The sequence below is a fragment of the Aspergillus saccharolyticus genome, assembly GCF_003184585.1.
Source record: "Aspergillus saccharolyticus JOP 1030-1 unplaced genomic scaffold BP01scaffold_16, whole genome shotgun sequence".
NCBI classification, from domain to species: Eukaryota; Fungi; Ascomycota; class Eurotiomycetes; order Eurotiales; family Aspergillaceae; genus Aspergillus; species Aspergillus saccharolyticus.
The window spans coordinates 52,576-77,937 of NW_020290626.1; the positions used below are offsets into that span (position 1 = coordinate 52,576).

Consider the following 25,362-nt stretch of genomic DNA (forward strand, 5'->3'; position numbering starts at 1 on the left):
ACGGCCAGTCTACGCAGTGACGTTACGTGTTTGATGATCCTTTACCTTATACCACTACCACTTTTGATTTATGATTCTCTCATCTGCCATGCTAGATCAGCTCGCTCAACTCAGCTCTTCACATCAAGCATACATACCTACATAGTTTCAACTACAGATAGTATTTAAACATACCCCATTAATTGATCTGACCTCGATGTATTTTTCTTTACGTGATAGATCGGATCGACACAGACACCACTAAACAAACAGAGATCAACAAGCACATAGGTCAAGCAAAAACCGAAACCGGTAGCTACCCCCTTCACAAACTTGACACAAAGAAGAACTAAGGTGACCTGACAACCTCGATACTAAGATTAGTACCGAGCACTACAAGAACTACCCAAGTCCTACCTACAAATCCTAGAAGTAAGCCCTACCTGGGTACAATTCTCGATGCAGAGTCTACTAAGCCCATCCATCCCCTCTCTTTCCAGAGCAACACAGACTCGACCCATAATCCATGCCTTCTTCTTCTTCTTCTTCTTCTTCTTCTTCCTCCTCCTCCTCTTCCAAAGCAACACCCCCAGCCTCAGTCTCACCTCCAACTATCAACAACCGTCACCCCCACCCCCGCACACCCCGTCGCAGCAACCGTATACACCCGATTTGGATCACTCTCCCACGTAACCGTACTCCCATCCGTCCCGACCTTAAAGAACTTATACTCGAAGCTCGTACTCACCGGCAGCGTGACGGTAGCGTACCACTCCGGATACGCCGAAGAGTAATTCGCCGCGCTGAGCTGGATCGCCCCACCCGAAGTGGTGGTGGCCCAGTTTCCTAAGGCGGCGATGGAGCCTGTGAGGTAGATTTCTTCGCCGTAGGATGTTGTGACGAGTTCGATGAATGTTATTGGGATTGCTGTTGCTGCTGCGCAGGTGGTGGTGGTTGCGGTGGTTGTTGTGGTGGCTTTGGTTGTGGTGGTTGTGGTTGTGGAAGGAGAGGAGGAGGAGGAGGAGGAGGAGGAGGAGGAGGAGCTGCTACCACTTCCCCCTCCCCCGCAGAGAGTGCTCTTACTCACGGAAGTGGATGGGAGGTAGACACGCGGAAGACCCGAGGCCATCGGGACAGAGATGGAGCCGTCCGAGGCGACGGTCAGGGTCGTACACGAATACACCTCCGTGAGTGTGGTGCCGGCTGCGTAGCCGGTGCCGGTTAGGGTGAGGGTGTAGCTGCTGCTGGAACTGCCGCGGTTGGAGAGGATCGTGATGACCTGCAGGGTGTCGGAGCCTTTGCGCATGGCGATGGTGTTGCTGTCGGTGTAGAAGGGGTTGTTCTTCGTTGATTAGTGTTAGTCCAGATTGTATACAGTGATTGGGTTCTCGGGCATGCCGGTAGAGCTACTATGCCCTAGGTATACGGTACGGATTATACACGGCAATGAGGAGGGAACCGAGGACACAAATACACACATACCTTGTAGGTGATGTAATTACTGTCCAGCGAGATCGCCAGCTTACGGATAGCGTTGGTCGTCGCGATCCACTGGTAGAGCTCGGCCGTCGTCGAGTAGCCTGACAGCCAGGTGGCTTCGCGGTTGTAGGGCACTCCAGATCCTGAATAGTGCTGTTCTTCGCCGGCGTAGACGATGGGGATCCCGTCCGACAGGAAGAGGAATGAGAGCACGTTCTTGGCTTGCGAGTAGTCGCTTGTATAGCTGTCTTGTTTTTTAGTGAAAACTCCTCCCCCCCTTTCCCAAGGGTTTTCGGCCAACTCACTAGGCAAAGCGCGCGTTGTCATGGTTCTCAATGAAATTGCCGAGTAAAGTAGGGTCGGAGCAGTCGCTGGCCACCGAGTTGATCATGTTGTACAGATCGCTGATGCTGCCGCTGCTGGACTCGAAGGCGTAGAGGAGTTGGAAGTAGCTGCCTCGGTTAGTGTATTGTTCCTCGGGGTTGATCCTCTCGTGTAGAGGCACTCACATCGGGTAGTTCAAGACGCCGTCCAAGTATCCTTGGTACGGACATGCAGTCGCAGGGTCTCCGTTGAAGACCTCCCCGATGCTGTAGACGCCTGCCGCGCTGACGTACCCCGTGAAGAAATCCGGCTCCACCTCGAGAGCGCTGTCGATGCGAAGCCCATCGACTGCAACTGGTCAGCAGCAGCCCACCCCTAAAGCAATGGTGACAGGTACATACTTGAGTAGTTGGCGACGAGCTCTTCAATCCAGTCGTACCAGATCGTTCGCACTGCGCTCTCCGTCGTGTACAGATCAGGAAGCGAGACGATCGTATCGCCCTCCCAGCAGGTCCGGACCTGGTCGAGATCATCCCAGTCGGTGATCAAGCAGTACGAATGAAAATATGACGAAGATGGAAAGGCGTCAAAGACGCTGTATTCCACGCTGTCGCCCGAGCCAGCGTAACCCTGATCTCTGTCAGCTAAGTTACCAACCCCAAACGGAACAACCCCTACCATGTGGTTTGGCACCACATCCACCATGAGATACATATCACGCTCATGCAAGGCAGCAGACAGGGCTTTCAAGTCCTCTGCTGTGCCGAAGTTGGAGTTCAACGAATAGCTTACTCTTCGTCAACTATGAACCCAACTCATGGCCGGGGTGCTCACATCTTCTGTTGCCAGTATCCATGATAGGACTCGCCATCTGACGTATCTGCCGACAGCTGTTCGGTGACGGGCGAAATCCAGATGGCCGTGAAGCCCATGCCTTGGATGTAGTCCAGCTGCGCCACGGTTAGACTCTATGGGGGGAACGGTGAATCCATAGACAGCGCCTACGTGGTTGATGATTCCCTGCCATGTTCCACCGCAATACACCTAGTGATATCAGGAGACCATTGCTTGCATTCATCAGCCATGCGGGGGGGGCATACCTGATCCCCAGTGTTGCATGTCGCTGTGGTCGAATTATCCGTCCTGCCGAACCGATCGGTCAGGAGGAAATAGATGGACTGAGTCCGCCATTCCGCTGCGGTCAGCCCGAGGACGAGATCGCCAAAGATAGGCAGAGACAGAAGACTTGAAAGCGTCGAGAATCTCATTCTTGTCGTTGAATTTTGTTTAAATTCTGAGCCCAGGGATTGTCTGCCATTCGGCCTAGTTTTATGACATTCGGCACTTCATCTTATATGTCATCTGCAGCCTCCCAATGTAGCCTAGGAGTTTGCGATGCATAGCCAGAGGCAGGACGCATGATCAGGTGGCTTTCTGCTATTGCTTTCGTGCATGGCTGCATGCCAGGGACGGTCTTTTGTATGTGACTTGATTGGCTCAGACTCCGATCGAGCAGGATATTCTGCAGCCGAAGCGAGCAGCAGGCCATGAATTCAAAGCTATTGGGTGCCTTAGGTCCGATCATGCAGGTGTGAGGACCGAGAAGATTGGCTACAGCACGCCCGCCTTCATTACTAGGGAGTTATTGCCGTGTCTGAAGAAGAAGTCTGAGAATTGGCTGGGGGTGAGGGGCGATGGAACGGCAGAAAAGGGGCCCAAGCCTCGGCAGCTGAAGAAGGCTGATTGATTAAAAGTTCACCACCTTACAACATTTACTGTGAGGGATTTCTGGGCCTTGAATGCCAGTCTAGCGTTGAATGCATACTAAGTCACCAAATACCGGTCTGATGCAGTAATTGTACCTGTGGACATCCATTCTTGACTCTTGGGTCAATGACTCTTTACAACTGATGTTTCCGTACAGTCCAGCCCACAAAAGACCCCAGCAGCGAGAGAGCGAGAGCAAATACTAGAGAGAACAGATCAATTTGTGTCAAGTAAAGCGCCTTCAGGGTCAACTCACAGTAGGTGTACCGAAGTCCAGAAACGTACCCGCGGACCACGATATCGTGAATGTGTCCACTGAGCCCATTGATATAGTCTGTATCGGATAGAGCTCGTTCGATGATCTTCATGGCACAGTTAGCATACACAAAGACACGTAGTTCAGCGTATAAGTTGACGTTACCTTCTTTGCACCCGGGCCTGTCAAATTCTGCTCTAGCTGATGCTTGAAAACAGTTCCCAACACACTGTTCGTGATAGTCACGCCAGCAGTCATCGCAAAGTTGAATATGAGGAAATAGCCTCCCGTCGCCATGGCAATCTCCTGGGGCACTAGGAAGGTGGTCATGCTGACAAAGGCTGCAGCTGACGCGAAGCCGGTTCCCATACCCCCCGGGATGATATACAATGATTCCCAGAAGCCAGTATGACCATTCCAGCGGAGGAAGAGCAACAGGTAGGTGACCGAAGCAATTAACCCAGCCACAATCAAGAAAACCTTAAATTGGCCAGTGCGTCGAATCGAGGCACCGGCAATCAAGCCGCCAAGCGTATTTCCAATCACTGCAGGAACCAGATGTCCGCCCGCAACGGTGGCAGAGGCGCGAGACGTGACCTGAAAGTACAAAGGAACCGAGAACATCATACCAACCTGAGCTGAGATTTGCAGAGAGCCGATCAAGTAACTAGGGATCACGTTGGTCCGGCGCAAGATACGTAGGTCGAAGATCGGTTCCACAGCCACAAAAAGCTCGACAATGACGAACGCAACAAATGCAGCCACGCTAATGGCGCTAAGAAAGACGGTCGTCAGAGAGGCCCAAGCAAAGGCTTTCCCAGCTTGGTCGAGAATGAGGGTCGTGGTTATGACGCCAAGGGCGATGAGAAGGGTGCCGAGGAAGTCGACCCTGCGGATATCCTTGTTTGTGGTCGGAGTCGTAAGCTTCAGCTTCCAGACGACGAGTAAGGCAGCCAGTGCAGTGAGGGGACCTTGGAGAAGGAAAGACCTGTCGGAGATTAGACAACGGACAAACAAGAATAATTGAGCTCGATTCTCACCATCGCCATCCGACAGTATCCGCCAACCATCCACCGATAGGACCTCCTGCGCTCCGGCCCAGAGTCATAGCAATGTTGACGTACGCACGCCAATGAGCCACATCTCGTCGAGGAACGATATCTACCTGATGCTTAGCGAGCATGATTAACGTGTGGGCCGTCCGTCCTACCTGTGATGATGATCACACCCATTGCCATCGTCCCAGCACCACCAATACCGCTGATAGCACGACCCAGATTCACCACTAACATGCTTGTGCCGATTCCACTGCGATGTCCCGAGTTAGAGCGAGGTTGAGGGTGGTGTTATTGATAGAAATGCCGCATACCTAATCACGCATCCGAGGCCGAAGAAAAAATAGGCCCATAGCAGCAGCGGCTTACGACCATAGATATCGCTCAGTTTGCCGTACTTTAAGAGCCACCACTATCAGTATGATATCGCATCGAGTCCAGATCCTAGATCAACTCACCAGGGGCTGTGCGGCACAAAGACCGAGAGTGAAAGCCGTGGCCAGCCAGCTGGCATTGCGCAAACGATCGAACTCGGATGAGATTTTCCCTGTGGTAGCCATGACGAGTGTGGCATCTGCGTTGGAGAGGAACTCGCCTGTTCAGGGTCAGCGTCGGTGTGAATCATGACTGGTTGCGCCCATCCTACCAAGGAGTAGCACAGCGATGATGGTCTTGACGCTAGCCAGTGCCTGCACTTTGTTTGGGTCTGGAGTCGACGCTGGACTGACTAGCGGGCGTTCTTCATCGGTATCATGACTACTCTGCACATCACTAATCGGTCCCTTGGAGACACTTTGATAATCCGAGACATTGGAGACATTTGTATCCAGAGCTGCTGGATTCAAAGGGGTTGTCTCATTGATGTCCGCTTCTGCCCTCAAGGTATCTGAGCTGGCCGATGCGATCGTCATTTTGGCACAGCTGTTGATATGGTGCTCTTCGTGGGAAATCCCCAGGTTGATAGTGAGTGAGTCCCGTGCTTGGAGCAGCTCAAGGGTGAGGACCGGAGCAAAAACGGGCACTCTTGTATCACAGCAAGGTCTTCTGACACAAACAAGCCCTTGAGGGAAGTTTCATTAGATGATATGCGGAGCTACGTGGTGAAATTTCGCTTATCGCAAGAAGTCCAAGCTTTCTTGACAATTGCGCGACAGTATTGGCTGGCTATGATTGAGTATCCGGAAGAGCCGATGACACCATCGTGGAAAGGAGGTATAATTCACTGGGGGATCCGTAGCTACCCACATGGCCACGCCCCAAGTCGGAGGGGGATCGTGGCCAAAGCCCCTCCATGGGTGAAAGCTGCAAATGACAGGACAGGATGGGGATGGAAGAAGGTGATTGTGGTGGAGGAGCACGCCATGCTTGCCGTCGATGGCGAGGATGACTAGCGTCACTCTCACCTCTGGCTCAGGCTCTCTCAGGCACTCTCAGACACTCTCAGGAACCGTTCGCCCCTCGGCTATTTTGCATCGCTTATGGTTGCCTTGTTTCATGAATGGCTGGCAAGCATATTGTATCTCGAGATCTTTCAATGGCTAGATCTCTAAAAACCTGTGGTCGTACGGTATGAACGAGGCGCGGATCGCTGAACATCACGGCGAGAGCATACACATTACAACGAAATTGGGTTTGGAGTCAGCGAGTACAGAACCAATTAACTACATGACAACGCCATGGAGGTGACTAGACCCAGAGTCACTTCATTGAGAAACGGGGTGAGCTCAGAAGAGGTGCACAGAGATGATGAAAGATGAAGATGCAGTGAAACGAGCAACACAGATTGTGGGGAAGGACCCTGCTTAGTCAGAAACAACACTGACAGCAGCTCCACTCGACCGCTCTTTTGACCGCCCCGTGATTATCCCCGGTCTTTTGCTCTCTCCCTGGCGTGATTCATTCAATTCATATTTATTCAATCGCTCTCATCACCAACGGTCGCAACCACTGGTCTTCTCTGCAGGCTGTAGCGACGATCTAGTTTACAACACTCGATCGCGACATGAAGTTGATCACCCCCTAAGTACGGCTCACGGATTGCATTGCGCGGAGCGCTACCGCTGATTTCCAGTCCCTGCCTTCCCCGATCGCGCCTGCAACTCAATCGCCTTAATGCTCCGCGCAGCAGAAGACGCAGATTTATCGGCTGTTTTGAGACCCATACGCAATGATGCCCCAGGCGCGATAGACGACATGGCTGAGGCTCGTGAATCCCACAGTCAACGAAGGCGGGAGTCCGTCAACGGCGAGGCGGCAGGCCCATCCCAGCAGGAATGGACGCCAGCAACACCGCGAAGTCCAGAAGCCAATGCCGCTCTGACCGAAAGACCTGAACCATCGAAGTCCCCGAAACTTCAGCTATCAATGGTCTCAAACGGCTCAAACCATTCAAGGGAGTCAGATGAACGGCCCATGGGGGTCTCCGACATGCAAGGCGGACAAACGATGGCGCCGGACGCTACAGCGACTTACACCAACCGGATTGATGCTAGGGCCAGCTTGCAGTTGGATGGAGTCGGTGACGGCTCTACACACGATGTTAATGGGTTACCCTGCCAATATACCCCTCACAGCGCTCGGAAAAGCGATCATTTTGCGATGGCGTCCGACAAAGTGGTAGGAATGGTATTTGAGCACTCAGAGGAGGCCCCTCATACACCGGGCCGTCGCACGACTTCAAGAACGTCCCTGGTGGATGTCTCTGAAGGATCCGCAGCCCCTTCCACGCTCACTGAGTGGTCGCGGGACACATCACCTAGCAGGGACCACGACAAGAATCCGGAGCGCGTTTTGAGATTATCTCCGGCCAAGATGCAGGAACTCACATCTTCACCGCAGTCTATCCCTTACCGCGCAGCGCCACCAGAGCAACCCGACCGTGGCCGACGGGCAGTATCGGATGGAACGCATGCAGCAGCCTCGTCGTCCGAATCGGTAGAGCCTAGGACGCTACCGTCTGTGGAAGAAACAAAATTATCCTCCGACCATATACCTAAACTCCGTTTGCCAAAAGAGCTTTCCATTGACACCTCGGCTTCAACAACTGGGAGGATACCCACGTCATCCTCTTCGCGCAGTCGACCGCAGGCCTCACGGGCTGTGTCAACACCTAGCTCACGGCGACAGACCTTGCCGGCGACGAATGACCGGCTGGCCCAGACATGGGCGTCTCGAACAAAGCAGGATCGTCTTCCGATCGCTCGAGAAGCAGATTCGAAACATCTTGAACCGTCTCCGCAGATGAAGGAACAGGCCTTGCCTTCGCCAATGCCGCCCAATATACCTCTGCCACCTCTATCTGTTCCCACCTATCTTCAGTTGGAGCTGGCGTCAGGGCGGCCATCACCGCTGTACATCCACCGCTCTGCAATGTCCGACTTTCCTTATGAATCATCACGAGTCAAGCTTGAACGCCTGATGAATTTCCTGATGCTTCCGCCAGCGGTGGAGCAGGTACTCTGGTTTGGCATATTGGCATGTCTGGATGCGTGGCTGCATTCTTTCACTATCCTCCCGCTCCGGTTTCTGAAGGCTCTGTACATACTAATCGAGTCATGGATCTTGAACCTAGGGGTGGAATTCCGATATGTGTCTGGCTTTGTGATCAAAGGGGTGGGCCGGGTGTGGCGGAGACGCAACAGGACCGTATCGATCGACGAACCACCTCGTGGCTCTGACGTGGGACGCCCGCACAAAGGTGAAACAGCACCCGGGGAGCGAGATCCCCCCGCAAAGGCAACCGAGTCTCGAAAGAGGCACCGATCTCATGGACATCGACTCCAACATCGCCGGCAGAAGAGCATCCCGTCAGCGCTCATGCCCGATGACAAGGCCGACATTCTCAAGGGATTACTCATGATTGCTACCTGCTGCGTTCTTATGCGCTTCGATGCGAGTCGAATGTACCACTGGATTAGGGGCCAGGCAGCTATCAAGCTCTATGTAATTTACAACGTCCTAGAGGTCAGTGATCGACTGTTTGGCGCCATTGGTCAAGATGTGCTTGAGTGCCTATTCTCGCGAGAGGCGCTCGAGCGGCGACCCGACGGCCGCAGCAAGATATTTCGGCCATTTGGGCTCTTCTTGCTGGCGCTGGCCTATACGGTCATCCATTCCACAGCATTGTTCTACCAGGTGATGACGCTGAACGTTGCAGTCAACTCTTACTCTAACGCGCTGATTACCCTGTTGCTCTCCAATCAATTCGTCGAAATCAAATCCACGGTCTTCAAGAAGTTCGAGAAGGAGAACCTCTTTCAACTGACCTGCGCGGACGTAGTGGAGCGGTTCCAATTATGGCTCATGCTGACTATCATCGCATCGCGCAACATCGTCGAAACCGGGGCCTTCAACATCTTCAGTTCTCTGGGATCCAGCTTCACATCGACCAGCACCAACAGCACCCCACTAACGACTCCGCCACGAACATCTTCATCCATCCTTCCCCAATCCTTCACAATCGTCCCGTCATCGATCATTGCCTCCTTCAGCCAGGCCAACTCCTATCTCCCGACGTTGGCGCAAGTGCTGGGCCCCTTCCTCGTCGTCTTGGGCTCTGAGATGCTAGTCGACTGGCTCAAGCACGCGTACATCAACAAGTTCAACAACACTCGCCCGGCCATCTACGGCCGCTTCCTCGATATCCTGGCCAAAGACTACTACACGAACGCGTTCGCAGACCAGAACCTCATGCGCCGGCTGGGGCTGCCCGTGATCCCGCTATCCTGCCTTTTCTTCCGCGTCAGCGTGCAGACCTACCAGATGTTCATCGCCGCCCTGCTGCCCCAACCGCCCGCCTCTTCCACCGCAGTGGAATCCACCTCCCTCTCCGCCATCCACAGCCAATACGTCCCCGCCCCGATGCCCTCTCCGCCCCCGCTCACTTTTCAGAACTTCATCCCCACCTCCACCGCTTACGCCGGGGCCTGGTTCCGCCAGATGCTCGCCAATACCATGCCGACCCCAGCCTCATCCGTCTACATTTTTACCATAGTCCTCATTCTGACTGGCTATGTCGTCCTCCTCATCCTCAAGTTGCTGCTGGGCATGCTCCTCCTCGCGCTCGCGCGCTCCCGGTACAGGGCCATGAAGCTGCGCGAGGTCGAGCACAACCACCCCGCCATCTCAGCCTTGACCTCCTCGTCCACAGCAGCAGGAGGAGCAGCAGCAGCAGCAGCAGGTGCAGCTCCAGCCACCGTCACAAATAACCCTACCGGCCCACCCCCCGCCCCTTCCATATCGACGACAGCAGCATCAGCAACAGTCCAACCCCGCCCCCGCGACTTTGCTGTCGAGGGCAGCCGTCGCGTCGGAGGATGGGGCGTCGTCGAGGTGAACGACGACCACCGCCGGTGGATCTACGCGGATGACCCGGACGGACTCCGCAAGCTGAAAGCGAAGGAAGAGAAGGACGCCAAGTCCGGCGGGAAGGAGGAGTTGCACCTCGATCATGTGCAGCGGTACGAGATGGTTGCCAAGCGCATTTGGTGAAGTACTAGCGGTCTTATCGGTTTCTTTTCGTATATATTAATAGCATACATGCTCTACTTGTTGAGCGTGTTGATTGTTGAGTGTTGTCAAGATTAGATATTTATACATACGATATATGTTCTACTCGCACTTAACGCATAGCCAGTATGTGCAAGAAGTCTGTGCATATAAATTAGTAGGAGGAAGTAATACACAAGTTGAATGAACGGGGAAAAGCAGATGCTGATGAATAATCCCACCAAGTCTAGTCTAGTCCATGAATTCACGAGATTTATATACATATCGACTACCATCCTCCGCAAACCACCTATGATCCGAACCAGAACCGAATGCAGTGAAAAGAAATGTGGTGAACGACAAGTTCAAGTTGAGTTGAAGTCGCTGAATGTGCAAATCCGTAATAACCCGCTGAAGACAACCAGAAATTGCAAAAGGGGGAATCGATGAGGTAAACGAGGTTGAATCATTAGTTTGAGGCCGTTGAAGACATGACTTGCCACGACAAAGGAAGCGGCATGAAGGTTGAACTCGTCGCATCACATCACTGGGATATGACGAAGATGAAGGGGGGGGAACCGGGAGGTTGAAATAGATGAATCCGGTTAGAGGTGGTGGCGGATCTCGGAGACGGCGTCGCCGTACATTTCTGATTTGCTGCGTTAGTGGGTTTGTGCTTAAATTGGGTTGGACTCGGAGGGAGGAAGCTGAATCCGGGTGGTGCTTACCGTTCCACACATCCAACGCGGCTTTTTCTGCGTCCCAGCCCCAGAGACGTTGCTGCGTCTCACGATCGGACCAGCGATCGGGGTTGGAACCGCTCGTCAGCGAGGTGCGGAACTGTTCGTCGCGGGCGATTTGCTCGGGTCCGTCGGGGAAGTGCAGGGTGGTGCGGTTGTCGGAGCCGGATTGCTGCACGGTTTCGGCGCGGGATTTGCGGGATTTCTCGTAAGCTTGAAGCGCGGCGGGAATGGCGGCGCGGGAGGGAATGGTGGAGAGGAGAACGCCGAGGGCGGCGGCGTCTTCGACGGCCTGCGCGGCGCCTTGAGCAACGTAGGGTCTATAGGTGCTTATTTAGTGTGTGGCTCGGGTGGACAAGAGGGTGTGTTGAAGACTTACAGCATAGGATGGCAGGCGTCACCGATCAAGGCGACATTACCCCGGATCCAGGTCTTTAGTGGAGCGTGCAGGCAGAGCTTCCATTCGAGGACCTCGTCGTCGGGAACCAGATTGAGGAGCTTCGTCACACGACTGTCCCAGCCTTGATAGTTGTCAATCATGGCCTGTTTGGAGCCCTTGGTAGTCCAAGACTCCTCGACGCCGTGACAATCAGGGTGGAGCAGCACGACATTGTAGAGCTCATGGTTGCGCACGGGGTACGCAATGATGTGGCGGTTGGGACCAAGCCAACGCGTCGCCTGGGGCTCGTCGATGAGGACCTTCAACTCGGGATCGTTTTCGAGCGCGCTGCGAGGAAGCATAATCCGATAGGCGGCATCACCGGTGGGAACGGCCTTGCAGGAGTAGTCGTTGAGGAGCTGACCCCGAATACCAGACTTAATGCCGTCCGCACCAATCACCACGTCGCCTTTGAGGACGGTGCCGTCGGCAAGGGTCACAGACGCCTGATCGAACCCAACAGCAGTGACAGTGGAGTTGACGTGCAATTCCACATTTGACAGCGCCAGCGCTTGCTCAATGAGTGCGTTGTGGAGATCAGCCCGGTGAATTACCACCTGTTGGCCGTAGGTCTTGTTAACGGGCATAGTGCCCAGTAAAGACCCGTCTTGCCACCGACGGACGTGGATGTGCTCGAGAGCGACATCTGTGGCATGAATTGATGGAGAAACACCCCAACCTGGACGAATGAGTCAGTGCGAGGCAGTAGATGGCCAAAAACAAAGGTGCTTACGATCGAATAAGCGGAGCATGTTAGGGGAGACTTGGATGCCCGCTCCAACTTCCATCAGCTGGAAAATCAACGAATCAGTACGGCACCTTTCAATCAACAAGAGAACCTCATTGCTGGCATACCTTGGGCGCAGATTCGAGGATGGTGACCTGGTGTCCTCGTAAGCCAAGAGTTAGGGCTGCGGCCATGCCGCCAATGCCTACGTCTGTCAGCGACAATGCAGCGTTTCGACAAAAGTCATGATTTCGGCATACCTGCTCTAAGATACGATGTTAGTGGCGATTACTCTGAACACTGGCAAAAGATAACCTACCCGACTATGACCACATTAAGGGGAGTCTTGGCCTGAGACAAAGCCATGGTGATCTATGATATTGATACAAAAGAGAGAAGGGTAAAACCAAGCAAAAAGGGGGCGATAGGTAGATCAAAATAAGATTTTTGAATTGATAAAATTTTTGCGCTGGCTGGACGCGCCGATATAGGAGCCAAATCTGGTACCGTACAAAATCCGGGGCAAAGAAGTGGTTTGCCACAGGTAGAGTCAGAATGGGGAATTGATGCGGTTGATATAAGAATTGAATCATGGCAAACACCTCCTCCGACAAAGCGATCTGTCCGGACCTGCCCCGACCTCCATGGGCTGGGAGTCACGGCCGAGGACAGGATGATACGAAGCTCGGGTCAAACATGATTATTTTTCTTGAGATCTCTGTCTGGCTGGGAAAGGGAGGTCGGGATTGGCGGCAGGACGCGACATCCCCAGGGCGAGCATTCTCCACCTGACTAAACCTGCCATTCGCCGCGGAATGGAGACGAACCAACAATTGGCAATCCCCATTTTTGACCGGAGAGGGCGGAGAGGGAGGAGTTGAGTCAGGCACGTAGAAGGGGGAAGAGGGGCGCCTCGAAGCTCCAAACTTCGACTGTCTGGATAGGATGAGGGGAAGCGGAGCTGTGTGGAACCGTGATCAACCTGCATTGAGTGAGTAACTATCAGGTGGCACCTCCATCTTGCTGTCAGTGACAAGCAAACAAAGACCATGACATGTATCTGTTCAACTTGTTTGAAGCTTTCACGGAGACCGAAAGGGAGAGTAAGAAAGAGAGGCTGAGGGAGAGCGAGCGCCCGTTTTCCGGGGAACGCCAAAAAAGGTTTAGTGCCAGGTTCCATATGGCGAGCTCGACAATTTTATCCAATCAGAAATACCAGACCCAGCTGACTCATCCACACCGGCTCTTCCGCTTCGCAGCAATTGCCGAAGGCTCCGGCATCGAATTCTCCCTTCCAACTGCCGGTTTCGCATTCTCTCAACTTACTCCTCCAGCTTCTTGCCTGTCTGTTTGAGACTATTTCCTCAAACCTACACAGTTCACCCTATTCAACCCTCCGGATTACCCCATCTGCCTAGAAATCAATCAGTCTTCCGTCTCTCTAGATTGCGACTCTCTACCAATGTGAGAACCTGGTTCCCCGCAACGTGCGGGGATAGCAGCTAGTTCTCTGCCTGCTTTTGCATTGAATGTCGATGATCCGGCAAGACATAATTCAGGACAAGCCGAGAACCAGGCCATTCTGTGCTGTGCACAGCCCTTGCTGAACTATGACATCCTCCTAGCGACAGCCAGCCTTCTGCCTGCAAGAGCACAGGAGAGTCGAACCGGTCATTCCAGATCATCAACGGGACAACCGGCTCAATTTTCCCGCTGACAACAGACATTACGAACAAGAGCTTAGTCGGATGCAACCAGCCTTGCATTCGGCCTGGCTGCTGGAGTGAACTGCCGTTCAGCCAAGGATCAAGTCTCTGGCCGCCCTCATTCCCTGCCCCTATGCTGTGAAGATTGAGATGTCTCATAGTTGGCCAGTGATGTTGTCCGAGTGAGCCGTTGCCTCCGGTGGACGCGCCCAGCAGGACTGGCAGGAGTTTGTTAGAGCGCTGAAAGGATCAGATATCAGGAAACCTTCCTCTTGATTCTGATGTCATGTGTCGATTAACCGGTGAACTGTAGCTGCCGCAGTTAACTTCCCGCTCACCGGGGCTCTGCTCCTTGATGAAACGCCGAGTGGCCGACATGAGAAGCTCTGGTCATCTGAGTATAGTAGGTATGCAAGCGCCACTACTACATTCTTTTGAGATCTTGAATCCTGAGCGTGTGATTCGTATCAAATTCGTACAATTTGCGTTAAAGAGTCTATAGTGCTCGCGGATTAGTCCTGAGCCACGCGTGTGACATCACGGAATTACATGGTTCGCAGGTGAAAAACTTTAAGGAAATAGGGTACTTTGGCGATAATCCTTATGCTCATATCAATTGCCAAAACACTATAACCTCCTCCGAACGTGTCACTATATAGATCTTGCTACCAGTGTATAGTCCAAGTTAAAAGTTTAAAGTGCGTATTGAGGTCAATAAAAACATCCTTTATCTAAAAGAATAAGACAGCCCATGCAGGCCCTGCGGAATGATGAAGGGAACAGTAGATTCTCCTGGCTGAACTAATTAAATGGAAGATGATGCTATACTACTAAGAGAGAGGGGGGGGGGAAAGAGAAGTAAGAGGGGGAGAGAAGGAAGATGAGGCCAATCACATAACAACCGCTTACTGAGGTGTCGACCACCTCCCTCCCTCCTGCCTCCACAGTATACAGTGCAGAGTACGGAGTAGTTATCGGATGTATGTCCACCGACACTATTAAGCCCAATCTGGTCTAGCGCATGGAATGTGCCAGGGCGACCAAAGGGAGAAAAACCTTACTGCCCGCTAAGTCCAATCCACCTCCGAACAGGCTTTGATATACTCAGCTCTGGAGAAGTAATACCGTGTGAGAGTACCTTTCATGAATCATACATCACAACTCCATATCAATTTGCATGATCTACTAGTTGAAGAGAGTCGCATAGGGTCACTACTTAGAAGCCAAAAAGTGCGGGTGTAAAATGTTTTCACCTGGCCTGGGAAGGTGTAAAAAGCAAATGTGCGAAAATTCTAGGAACAGACTCAGGACCGTTTTCTTTCTTCTAGTTGCCTAGAGCTTCGCTTGACTCGCGGACTCTACTGGGGGAAGGCCATGAGTCATCCGTGACGAGAAAGGGTTGGTGGTTTGCGTGGCTAAGGAAAAAATTTGTATGATAGAAAAGTTCTGATCTCTGCTGTCCGCTTGCGGAGAGAAGGCATCGAGCCACGGTGATGGGCACTATACCTTTTGGTCTTGATCTCTCGTGTACAACACTCGAGTAGATAAGGAAACACTCACTAAGTTACTTTCCGAGTTTGTTCGCCTTCGGAAGCGAAGCGAACTCATTGTTTGTTCACTCGTTCATTCGCCCCCCCTCATGGCAATCTTGAGCCAGGTCCACCATGTTGGCAGGCATGCCAAACGTATGTCTCTTAAATCGTACAGATTACCGGGATAATGATGCATGCTCGACAGGCACAGCAGCGTTATACATCTCCTCGCTTTTATACCGTCTTTTTGAATGAGGGGAGTGACGGCATTCATTCCTCCGTATGAAGGTTGGGGGCCTACGCAAGCGCACCAACCAAGCTTTGGCCGGGCCGGCGGGTCAGCGCGGATCCCCGGGGGTTTGTGGGGGCGATTTCAGTGCCTTGCTTGGAAACTAGTTTGCCGGACCCACCGATGCTGTTGGGCACGTGAACGAGGTTTGAGGAAAAGATGGTTGCGGGAGTTGGCTGTTTACAGTATGCCTGCAGATTGAAGTATAGACATTACCGTTCGCTCAGAACTGAAGTTTCGGGAGGTATTGCTAGTACTACTACTACTACAAGAGAGGCCAGAATCGTCAGAAGCTTTGACTCGGATTCAAGCAGCATGAGGATGATGCAGAAACACATAGCATGATACATAGAGCATGAAGACATCATCCAGACACGAAATGTTTCACTCGGCTGGAGAACGAACTCTATGTGATCACTCAATGTATGACTGATATTGGAGCTATGAATATGGTCATTTCGTGTATGTCCATGTGCCATCTCCGTCTATACTAGTAGGGACGCAACATGAGTATCTCGCCTTGTAAGATCGAATCCAATTACTCGGGATCCGCAATCTTCAGGATGGTCTTTCCGCGATTTCCACCACGAAGCATCGAGACCAAGGCTTCGGGCCCGTGCTCGATTCCAGTGGTGATATCTTCCGTGGCTTTGATACTGCCGTCAAGGAGCCACTATGAAATATCATCTATCAGCATGTATCATCAGAAGACTGAAGAGTCACTCACCGCCGACACCCGTTCATCTCTTTCCTTTTTGTACTTCGGGCCCATGTTTTCGTCTCCGACAATGAACCCTTGCATCCGGATTCTTTTCCCGACCACGTTCGTGACGTTCTTGATTCCGAATCTTTCGTCGGGCTTCAGGTTGTATTGCGAGACCATACCGCAGCAGACTGCACTTTGGTCAGTCCATTCACTAAGGGCTCGAGAGGGAGGAAAGCCATACTGATTCTGCCGAAGTTGTTCATAGTATCGAGGGCCGCTTCCAGGTGCTCACCACCAACATTCTCATAATAAATGTCGATCCCGTTGGGCGCGAGTCGCGCCAGTGCATCACTCGGCTTCTCCTTCTTGTAATTGAAGCCGGCATCGAAGCCCAGCTCCTCGGTGATAAAGCGCAGCTTGTCGTCATCGCCAACACTACCGATCACACGCAGTCCCTCATGTTTGGCCAGCTGACCGACCACTTGTCCCACGGCCCCTGCAGCGGAGGAGACGAAGATTGTTTCACCTTTCTTAGGCTGTCCAATATCATACAAACTGGAATAAGCAGTCAAGCCTGTCATCCCAAGAATGCTGGCATAATGCGACAGCGGCAGTCCGGGCACCACATTGAGCTTTTCTGTATGAGGCCAGGCCAGCTGTTCCTTGGAGACCACACTGTACTCTTCGACCTTGAGTATGCACCAGATAATATCACCTGTCTTGTATTTGGGATTCTCCGACCGGATTACCTGCCCAATACTGTAGGCGGTGATCGGCTCCCCAAGCGAATACGGGGGACTGTAGCTCTTGACACTGGGCTCCCGCATCCGGCCGCGCATGTAAGGATCCAGACTGGCATAAAGATTCTTCGTGAGGACGCTGTCGGGGGGAAGCTGCTGGTTGAGATCAATCTCGCGTTGTTCAACGGTAAGATCGGTGCCCGGGACAGGCGCCCCATCGGGGATCTTGCTAAAGATGATTGCTTTATTGGGGGTGGGCATTTTTGAGGGAAGTAATTGCTTGACAGGTATCAAGGTATGAATTCTGGGAGTGATGGAAGGGTAGTAGAGTGACCCTTATATTATAAATCAGGACAGAAGTGGGAGGGGTACATCTATGACGATAGTGGGACAAGGATAAGATCAACCTCGGCTGGTTGGAAATCAGGCCTTATGGATAACTTAGGTTGCCATCTCATTGTTGACTATTTGTCGTATTGGTCAGTACCCTGCATCTCAAGCATGACTTTGAGCAATGAGTGGCCATAGTGAAATCGCTAGCTGAACTGGGTTGCGTGCTAATGTGGATCGAACAGGTGTGATTTGACAAAAGAGCATGAAGCAAAACATAAATCCGAGGATAGCTGCCAGCGCTAGAAACGACTATGTATATCTTGGTCCGTCTCCGCAGACCTTCATCCCTGAGGTTGGAATCCTTCCCCACCGTAAGTTACTCAGTTTCCACTTTATTAGCTCGTAAATGCCTCGTAAGTCCTTGTCTTTGCGAAGAGTCTTTGCAAGGGGAATTGGAACAAGCATCGGTGGTCTTCGACCAGCTGGGAAAGCTGAATTGATGATGGTGAAAATCGACATTGCATTGCTCTCCGTGACCAAAGCTCCTTTGTCAGGGGCTCGTTATTCATTCTTATGAAGCATCCCACGCATTAAAGCGAGATGACGAACCACCTGCAAACCTGATATGTCCTAACAGGAGGGTAGCACGAAAATGACTGGCGCATTCAGCTGCAGCTCGGCTCCTTCCATGACTTGTTACACCGTACTGTAGGGAGGTGACCACGGGGTCGACGGATCAAGAGAGGAGAAGGATGGAGTGACAGGGGAAGAGTTCAAGATCACCTCCAGAATGAAGATGAAAAGGAGATTGACACCTGAGGACTCAAAAAAGGCAGCAGTTCCCAATCGGGTAAACTGTGCGAATCCCACCCCCACGTGGAGTTTTGGCCAATGGAAGGTTGGCAATTCCTCACTTTTTATCGCCGAATCCCGATGAGGTCACAGCCTGCAATGACTCGAACTGAATCCAACTGAATCGGACTGTTGAGATGCCCATCATCCACTGCCCTTTAAATCTGTGTGAACTCTGAAGTTTAGAAAGAATCGGGCTTCCATATCTATTATATGGGCCGCGCTTATTTCGGCTCCAATCCACCCAATCAACTCGATAGCAATGCCGTTAAGGTCGGGAATCTCTGTTTCAATGCCATGTTATAAATAGCTGTGCTGATCGTCATGATACTAAGATCTGACACTCGTCAAACAACACCGAATCCTAAAATTCTTCCCGAGTTCTGACCACGAACCTTGCACCGCTTATAAGTTGAAGCTCACATCTCGACTGCTTTTACACACCACTGAGAAACATCATCCACCCCCCAGCATATTCCCTATAAAATGGCTGGTATACCGTGGACACCCATATATACCGCCTTTGCCGCATATGCCTATTGGAAAGCGACATGGTCGACATTCTTCTACCTGACAGCTCTGGCCACCGTTGGCAGAATCATATATCGAGTTTATATATATCCAGAATTTCTGACCCCCCTCAAACAAATCCCAAGCCCATCTGTGAGTTTCCGAAGTCAGCCATGGATCATGTCGTCCAGTCCGTTTAGTGCCATGCTTATATTCATCTTCAGGGCCGGTCATGGCTTCGTGGCAACTCGAGCAGCTTGACCTTGAAACATAATTGGAAGCAGATGCGCCAGTGGCTTGAAGAAATTCCAAATGATGGGTTGATTCGCTACTACATGGCCGGCAACATCGAAAGGTTAATCGTTACCAACCCCAAAGGACTGAGTGAAATTCTGGTGACAAGGGCCTATGACTTTGAGAAACCGCCTTTGGTACAGGCAAGCTTGGGACGTATCACTGGTGAAAAGGGGGTGCTGTTGGTCGAAGGTGCTGAGCACAAGGCAAGTGTCACCAAACCCCGAAGGAGATCACATGTAATCAAGCTGACCGGATGTAGCACCAACGCAAAAATCTGATGCCTGCGTTTTCTTACCGTCATGTCAAGAACCTGTACCCGATCTTCTGGTCGAAAAGTATAGAGATGGTGCGATGCATCGAAGATGACCTACGAAGCCGCAAGGACCCCTCCGACAACGTTGTCCGCGTGGCAACCTGGTCAAGTCGAGCCACCCTCGACATCATCGGGCTTGCCGGAATGAGCCGCGACTTCAACTCCCTGCACGATCCTACCAATGAGCTGGCCCGACAATATGGCCGAATCAATGGTGCCCCGCCGACGAAGTTCGAGGAGGCTCTTTTCCTTCTGGGTCTTGTGTTGGGAGTACCAACATGGGTTCACAAGCTGCCCCTGGAGAGGAACAAATTCATCCGTGAGGGTGCCGGTTACATCCGCGCCGTGGCACTGCAGATGATCCGGGAAGCGAAGGACTTGAGGGATCATGAACACACCGGGCAGGCTAAGGATGGGGTCGACATCATCTCCGCGGCCATCGAAAGCGGCGGCTTTTCCGATGAGGAGCTTGTCGATCAGATGATGACTTTCCTCGCGGCTGGACACGAGACCACCTCGACCGCCCTACAATGGTGCATCTATGCGCTGTGCAAATACCCCGAAGTGCAGACCCGTCTCCGGAACGAGATTCGCGCCAACCTGCCTTCTATCTCCGTCGAGAACCCGGAGTCTCTCTCAGCTGAAACCCTGGACGCTCTGCCTTACTTGCACGCGGTCTGCAATGAGGTTTTCCGCTATCACCCATCCGTCCCAGCCACAATACGGGTGGCTAATTGTGATACATCTCTGGTCGGCCACTCAATCCCGAAGGGCACACTTCTTCTCCTACTTCCCGCTCTAATCAACCACCATAAGGAGTTGTGGGGTCCCGATGCCGACAAGTTCGACCCCGAGCGCTGGCTGGGGCCTGGCATGGCTAACACCGGCGGCGCCACCAGTAACCACGCCTTTCTGACGTTCCTGCACGGCCCTCGGAGTTGTATTGGGCAGGGATTTGCCAAATCTGAGTTGGCATGTATGCTTGCTGCTTTTGTTGGTCGGTTCAAGTTTGAGCTGCAGAATCCGGATGCTGAGCTGGAGCTGCGCCAGGGTGCAACTGTTAGCCCGCGGGACGGCGTGCAGGTCAGATTGACGCCCTTGGAAGGGTGGTAGACCTGGTGGGAGCGCTTGATTTCTTGTAATTATATATTTGACGACATATGGATCTTGAATTTACTTTTGTCGCTAATCAGATCAGACCGTTTCGCTTTAAGACTCAGGCCGCTTTCTATGTACAGAATATGGAGTGCTATGTGCTGTCTAAAACTGTATCATCTGCAGAGCGAAAGCGTCTTTTCTGGACACTGTGTCCAATCTATATCGCCAAAGAGATATTTTTAGGCCACGCCGGAGGCCTATCGGTTAGTAATGGCATTACCCCCTTTGTGCCATTTGTGCTTGATTCTTAACAAAGTAAATAGTGGAAGGGAATGAATCACCCCCAATGCAAGATTTATTTATAGGAAGGTCTTTTGCCGTGCAGATGCACAGTCGGGCGACCGGAATCGCGCACACCTCATTTAGAGGAACATACTTCACGATTCGGCATGCGCAAGGTGCAGTGACAGAGGTCAACAAGCATGGTACTCCAGTCATGCTGAAGCATGTCCTCCGCATTGGAGACCCCCTTAACGAGGTTCTTCAAGGCTCATCTGTCGCACGTTCAAATTAATCCTCTTACCCGCCATCCACCCCTTCCACATCTCATATTTAGCAGAAATGGTAGCAGCATCCGAACCCTCTGCCGCACCCGGCCAGTCCACAAGCCAGGTCGGACACGTGCTCGGCACAATCTTGGGCACTGCATGCCAGGCAAAGCGGGACGTGCCGTCCATGTACACCGCGTCACCGGACCGCAGCCGAATAATCTCGCATCCGGCCCCATCATCGTGGCTGATCAGGAACAGCCCGTCGCAGCCGAAGCTGATGCTGATCAGCCCGGCGTCGCACTCCTCGCTAACATCGCGATGGGGGCTGAGCGTGTCGCCGGGCGAGTACACATTCAGAATGGCCGCCTGAGCTTCGGTCTCCGGGAACATGGTGTGCAGCAGCTTCGCGATGTCCGGCGGGAACTCTGGGGGTCGTTCGGCTGGATACACCTTGGCGGTCCAGTCGTACTGGCCGCCCAGAGTCACCCAACGCAGTTTCTTGGTGAGGATGCTCTGCACGCTGAGCGGTTTGTGCACGCTGGGATCCTTCGGGTGGATGAGGCGAGTGGGGTCGTCTTCGAAGAATGAGAGCGGTTGAGAATCTACTACATTAGGTTCGGGCGTCGGCGTGGCGGCAGCAGCGGCAGCAGCAGCAGCATCCTCGGCACTAGGATACGTGAGGTCATAGTGCAGGTGTAGGTTGGTCTTGTGTCTTGGGTTTGACAGGTCTCGGTGGAATAGGCGTGAGAGGAGTTCTATTTGTACGGCCGGTGGGAGCAGGGATGGGATTATTTGGAGACCTACAAGTGCCCGTTAGGAGACCAAGATTGTTCTTTCGCTCGATTCTACAATGATGCTTTGCCCTCTTCTCTCTCCATCTTCCAGAGACAGGAAAGAGAAAAGGGGAGAAAGCGCTAGACGGTGGTGTATAATGCTGACCAGTCACAGAGCGATGGGAGAAGACAGGGATATCTTTCACATTCAGAAGCCTTTCCGCCCCATCCTTGCTTGTCCCCAGAAATTCATCGAATACAGGCTGAAGATCCTTGCCGGAGATCCAATGTGTGAGTGAAACTACCTCCGGGAGACGGTTAGCATCGAGGGCCTGAAGATCCAGAACGCCAGCATCCGAGTTTATGTCGGCGAGCGTGGATTTTTGATACTGCTTGTAGCGTTGTCTGACAGCCTCCGGGGGTCTTTCATGCGCATTCAGATCCTTGATTTGAGCCATGATTCCGTCGCTATTCTGGTTCTGTTCGCGCTCTTGACGTAAGCCTGGACTGCGTCACAAAGTTTGTATTTTGGGTTTGATCTGCGAAGCCGCACTAGTGCATAACTAGATGCTGTGACACTTGAGATCGCTTTTCCGCAAATGCATTAAATAATCGACCCAGTAAGGTACAGAGAGCGTAAGCGAGCCACTGTCATTGAGGGAACAAGGTTGCTGTTTGATCGCATTTGACGAAGGAGCGCAACCAAGGGAACAGGCATGAAGAATTGAAACTTTCCCCCAGAGTCTGCGGCGGGAATCAATCGGGGACGCGCTCACCGCCTTTGAGGCCCACGCGGTTTGTTTGTGTACGGCGGATACTGACCGCCTTTGCCTCCCCACCACCCAGGGATGAATGAAAAGAACCAACAATTCGGTCAAACGACTTCAATTCCTCACTACTCAAAAAGACAGGTAAGTAAAGACAAGGTAGGTGAGTAGTTCGACAACCCGAGTGCCAGGCCCACAAGATCCTCTCCGACATCGAATTGCTCTTTTCTTCCCACTCCCTGAGCACTGCACCTCGAGGCCTTTCTCCTCCCTCCTCGCAGCTGCTTGACGCCAACCCATTGTTTTCTCTCTCTTCCCTTTCCCCGGCAACAGGAAGCCGTCGCCGTGCAGTGCCTGTGCACTCTTGTTTCCTGTACCCCGCGTGTCGGTGGGTTCGACCACAGCTTGACGGTGTCTCACCTCCTTGGTTCCGCATTATCGTTATAGACTTGCTGTGTGGAAAACAGTTTTCTCAAAGGGTCAATCGCTGCCAGCATGGAGAACTATCACAAGATCGAGAAAATCGGAGAGGGTATGCTACCACCATGACCTGGACTATACACCTGCACTTTCTTCCACACACCTATACCAGAAGGATACCCCCCCACCAAACACAAGCCTAACATTTCGTCCAATGCAGGAACCTACGGTGTCGTCTACAAGGCCCGTGAGCTCACTCATCCTAACCGCATTGTCGCCTTGAAGAAGATCCGACTAGAAGCCGAGGATGAAGGTGTTCCCAGCACTGCAATCCGGGAGATCTCTCTGCTGAAGGAGATGAACGACCCCAACATTGTCCGACTGCTGAACATCGTGCATGCCGACGGCCACAAGCTCTATCTCGTCTTTGAGTTCCTCGACCTGGATCTGAAGAAATACATGGAGGCTCTTCCTGTGAGCGAGGGTGGACGTGGAAAAGCCCTGCCAGAAGGTTCTGCGTTGAGCAAGAACATGGGACTAGGCGATGCCATGGTCAAGAAATTCATGGCTCAATTGGTGGAGGGCATCCGCTACTGCCACAGCCACCGTATTCTGCACCGTGACCTCAAGCCTCAGAACCTGTTGATTGACCGCGATGGAAACCTCAAGCTGGCTGATTTCGGTCTGGCCAGGGCCTTTGGTGTTCCCTTGAGAACCTATACACATGAGGTATGCCACTCTCCTCATCACATGTCATGATTCGGCGGCTAATTTCCTTTCTTCTGCCTTAGGTCGTGACTCTGTGGTACCGCTCCCCTGAGATTCTCCTGGGTGGACGCCAATACTCCACCGGTGTTGATATGTGGTCCTGCGGTGCCATCTTTGCGGAGATGTGCACTCGTAAGCCGTTGTTCCCTGGTGACTCGGAAATCGACGAGATCTTCAAGATTTTCCGGTTTGTTTGCGCTTCCAGAATCAAGACTTAGTGACGTAACTTGGTATCTGACATTTTTTCCCTCAACAGACTCTTGGGTACTCCTGACGAGGCCGCTTGGCCCGGAGTTACCTCTTTCCCCGACTTCAAAGCCACGTTTCCTAAATGGAAGCGTGACGAAAGCCGTCCTCTGGTCGCTGGACTCGAGGAGGATGGTTTGGACCTGCTTGATGCTCTTCTTGAGTACGACCCTGCGCGTCGTCTCTCTGCTAAGCAGGCGTGCATGCACCCTTACTTCGCCAATGGCAGCTCATATTACTCCGGTCGCACTCGGACAACGAGGAACGGTTTCCACTGAACAAACCGCGCCATATGTTATAACGATCATGTTTAAGGCAAGAATGTACGCAGACAACCGTGACAGGTGCAATAAAGCAGGCCATGGGCAGCACAATGGTTTCTGCATCCATCCCAAAGGCCGAGTCCTGTCTGCGTCGCTGCTATGATCCGCTCTTTACCTCAAAATTTCTCATCGCGTTCGCTGCTTCTGTTACATGGCGTTGTTTGTGGAGTGATCGGGCAGGAACGAGAATAGGTTACTGGATATCGCAAGGAGTATTTTGACTAACGCGTACATACCCATAATTGAAGTAAATGGAGAAAAAGAGAAAGGAGATTCATCCTATAGCAGCAGTGACAATGAGCAAATCAAGTATTACTTGTTCTCTAAATTGTTCCATCTCCTGTACCTCGATGGCAAACAGGTTTGTGTCGCTAAAGCAAGAAAGGGTGGTCTCCAAAGCAGCCGATGACATGGGGCGTGCTTTTTCTAGTTATCCTACGGTCTTCCCCGTTCCAGCCTTCCCTGTCTTCTTTTCCACCACCACCACCACCACCGTCAAAACAACTCATCACTAAACCCGATTACATCTCCCAGTCTATATATTTTTAGGCTGAGCCCCTTCTGTGTCACTATGTGGTGGTATCCGAAGAAATCTGCATGTGGCTTCAGATCTCTTGCATCAGTGCGAGGATATGCCTGCGCCTGCAGCTGATTCACAGATCGTGGCTTACTACACCGACAAGTATTCCGACTGACAAGGTACCCTGGCTAATGACGTGAACTACAGTAGAAAACTCTTCGAAACGAGAGAAACAGCGGTCAAAAATCCAGCCGGGATGTAGACGGACAGTGAGATTCAGCCGCGGAAGGCTGAGTTGCAAGCCCGTTTATATTGCTCCTCGTATCATGTAGTCTCTGAGGAGGCTCAGCCAGATTGCCAACCCC

General features: G+C 52.3%; 8 protein-coding genes across 8 annotated transcripts; 3 read left to right on the forward strand and 5 right to left on the reverse strand.

Annotated features, from left to right (window-relative positions):
• Positions 1 to 193: 193 nt before the first annotated feature.
• BP01DRAFT_398994 (putative alpha-amylase) lies at positions 194 to 3,050 on the reverse strand (the record flags this gene model as incomplete). The annotated part of the gene is made up of 9 exons (XM_025578548.1): positions 194 to 1,321; positions 1,462 to 1,702; positions 1,764 to 1,910; positions 1,968 to 2,130; positions 2,184 to 2,412; positions 2,461 to 2,569; positions 2,617 to 2,732; positions 2,788 to 2,826; positions 2,883 to 3,050. 9 exons carry the CDS (start codon positions 3,048 to 3,050, stop codon positions 581 to 583), a joined length of 1,953 nt encoding a protein of 650 aa, XP_025431015.1. The 3' UTR covers positions 194 to 580.
• A 633-nt stretch (positions 3,051 to 3,683) lies between these two features.
• Positions 3,684 to 5,771, reverse strand: BP01DRAFT_374059 (efflux pump antibiotic resistance protein; the record flags this gene model as incomplete). The annotated part of the gene is made up of 8 exons (XM_025576813.1): positions 3,684 to 3,751; positions 3,806 to 3,911; positions 3,971 to 4,793; positions 4,846 to 4,966; positions 5,016 to 5,113; positions 5,175 to 5,257; positions 5,319 to 5,455; positions 5,507 to 5,771. The coding sequence occupies 8 exons, from the start codon at positions 5,769 to 5,771 to the stop codon at positions 3,684 to 3,686; spliced, it is 1,701 nt and encodes a 566-aa protein (XP_025431016.1).
• Positions 5,772 to 7,305: 1,534 nt separating this feature from the next.
• On the forward strand, positions 7,306 to 10,350 carry BP01DRAFT_297163 (DUF747-domain-containing protein; the record flags this gene model as incomplete). Its single annotated transcript, XM_025571870.1, has 2 exons — positions 7,306 to 10,039; positions 10,112 to 10,350. 2 exons carry the CDS (start codon positions 7,306 to 7,308, stop codon positions 10,348 to 10,350), a joined length of 2,973 nt encoding a protein of 990 aa, XP_025431017.1.
• A 208-nt stretch (positions 10,351 to 10,558) lies between these two features.
• Positions 10,559 to 12,447, reverse strand: BP01DRAFT_391986 (putative salicylate hydroxylase; the record flags this gene model as incomplete). The annotated part of the gene is made up of 5 exons (XM_025578111.1): positions 10,559 to 10,996; positions 11,076 to 11,407; positions 11,467 to 12,205; positions 12,260 to 12,317; positions 12,382 to 12,447. The coding sequence occupies 5 exons, from the start codon at positions 12,445 to 12,447 to the stop codon at positions 10,953 to 10,955; spliced, it is 1,239 nt and encodes a 412-aa protein (XP_025431018.1). The 3' UTR covers positions 10,559 to 10,952.
• A 3,612-nt stretch (positions 12,448 to 16,059) lies between these two features.
• Positions 16,060 to 17,556, reverse strand: BP01DRAFT_356949 (MDR family NADP-dependent oxidoreductase). Its single transcript, XM_025575077.1, has 3 exons — positions 16,728 to 17,556; positions 16,508 to 16,674; positions 16,060 to 16,453 (listed from the first exon to the last, which is right to left on the reverse strand). Exons 1-3 carry the CDS (start codon positions 17,485 to 17,487, stop codon positions 16,319 to 16,321), a joined length of 1,062 nt encoding a protein of 353 aa, XP_025431019.1. The 5' UTR covers positions 17,488 to 17,556; the 3' UTR covers positions 16,060 to 16,318.
• Positions 17,557 to 18,935: 1,379 nt separating this feature from the next.
• Positions 18,936 to 20,976, forward strand: BP01DRAFT_356952 (cytochrome P450). Its single transcript, XM_025575078.1, has 4 exons — positions 18,936 to 19,074; positions 19,146 to 19,421; positions 19,478 to 20,892; positions 20,953 to 20,976. Exons 2-3 carry the CDS (start codon positions 19,206 to 19,208, stop codon positions 20,642 to 20,644), a joined length of 1,383 nt encoding a protein of 460 aa, XP_025431020.1. The 5' UTR covers positions 18,936 to 19,074; positions 19,146 to 19,205; the 3' UTR covers positions 20,645 to 20,892; positions 20,953 to 20,976.
• Positions 20,930 to 22,647, reverse strand: alkB (oxidoreductase, 2OG-Fe(II) oxygenase family). Its single transcript, XM_025575079.1, has 2 exons — positions 22,120 to 22,647; positions 20,930 to 21,980 (listed from the first exon to the last, which is right to left on the reverse strand). Exons 1-2 carry the CDS (start codon positions 22,409 to 22,411, stop codon positions 21,160 to 21,162), a joined length of 1,113 nt encoding a protein of 370 aa, XP_025431021.1. The 5' UTR covers positions 22,412 to 22,647; the 3' UTR covers positions 20,930 to 21,159.
• Positions 22,648 to 22,744: 97 nt separating this feature from the next.
• Positions 22,745 to 24,779, forward strand: nimX (cyclin-dependent serine/threonine-protein kinase CDC28). The gene is made up of 4 exons (XM_025579629.1): positions 22,745 to 23,252; positions 23,361 to 23,869; positions 23,932 to 24,095; positions 24,165 to 24,779. Exons 1-4 carry the CDS (start codon positions 23,216 to 23,218, stop codon positions 24,430 to 24,432), a joined length of 978 nt encoding a protein of 325 aa, XP_025431022.1. The 5' UTR covers positions 22,745 to 23,215; the 3' UTR covers positions 24,433 to 24,779.
• Positions 24,780 to 25,362: the final 583 nt, after the last annotated feature.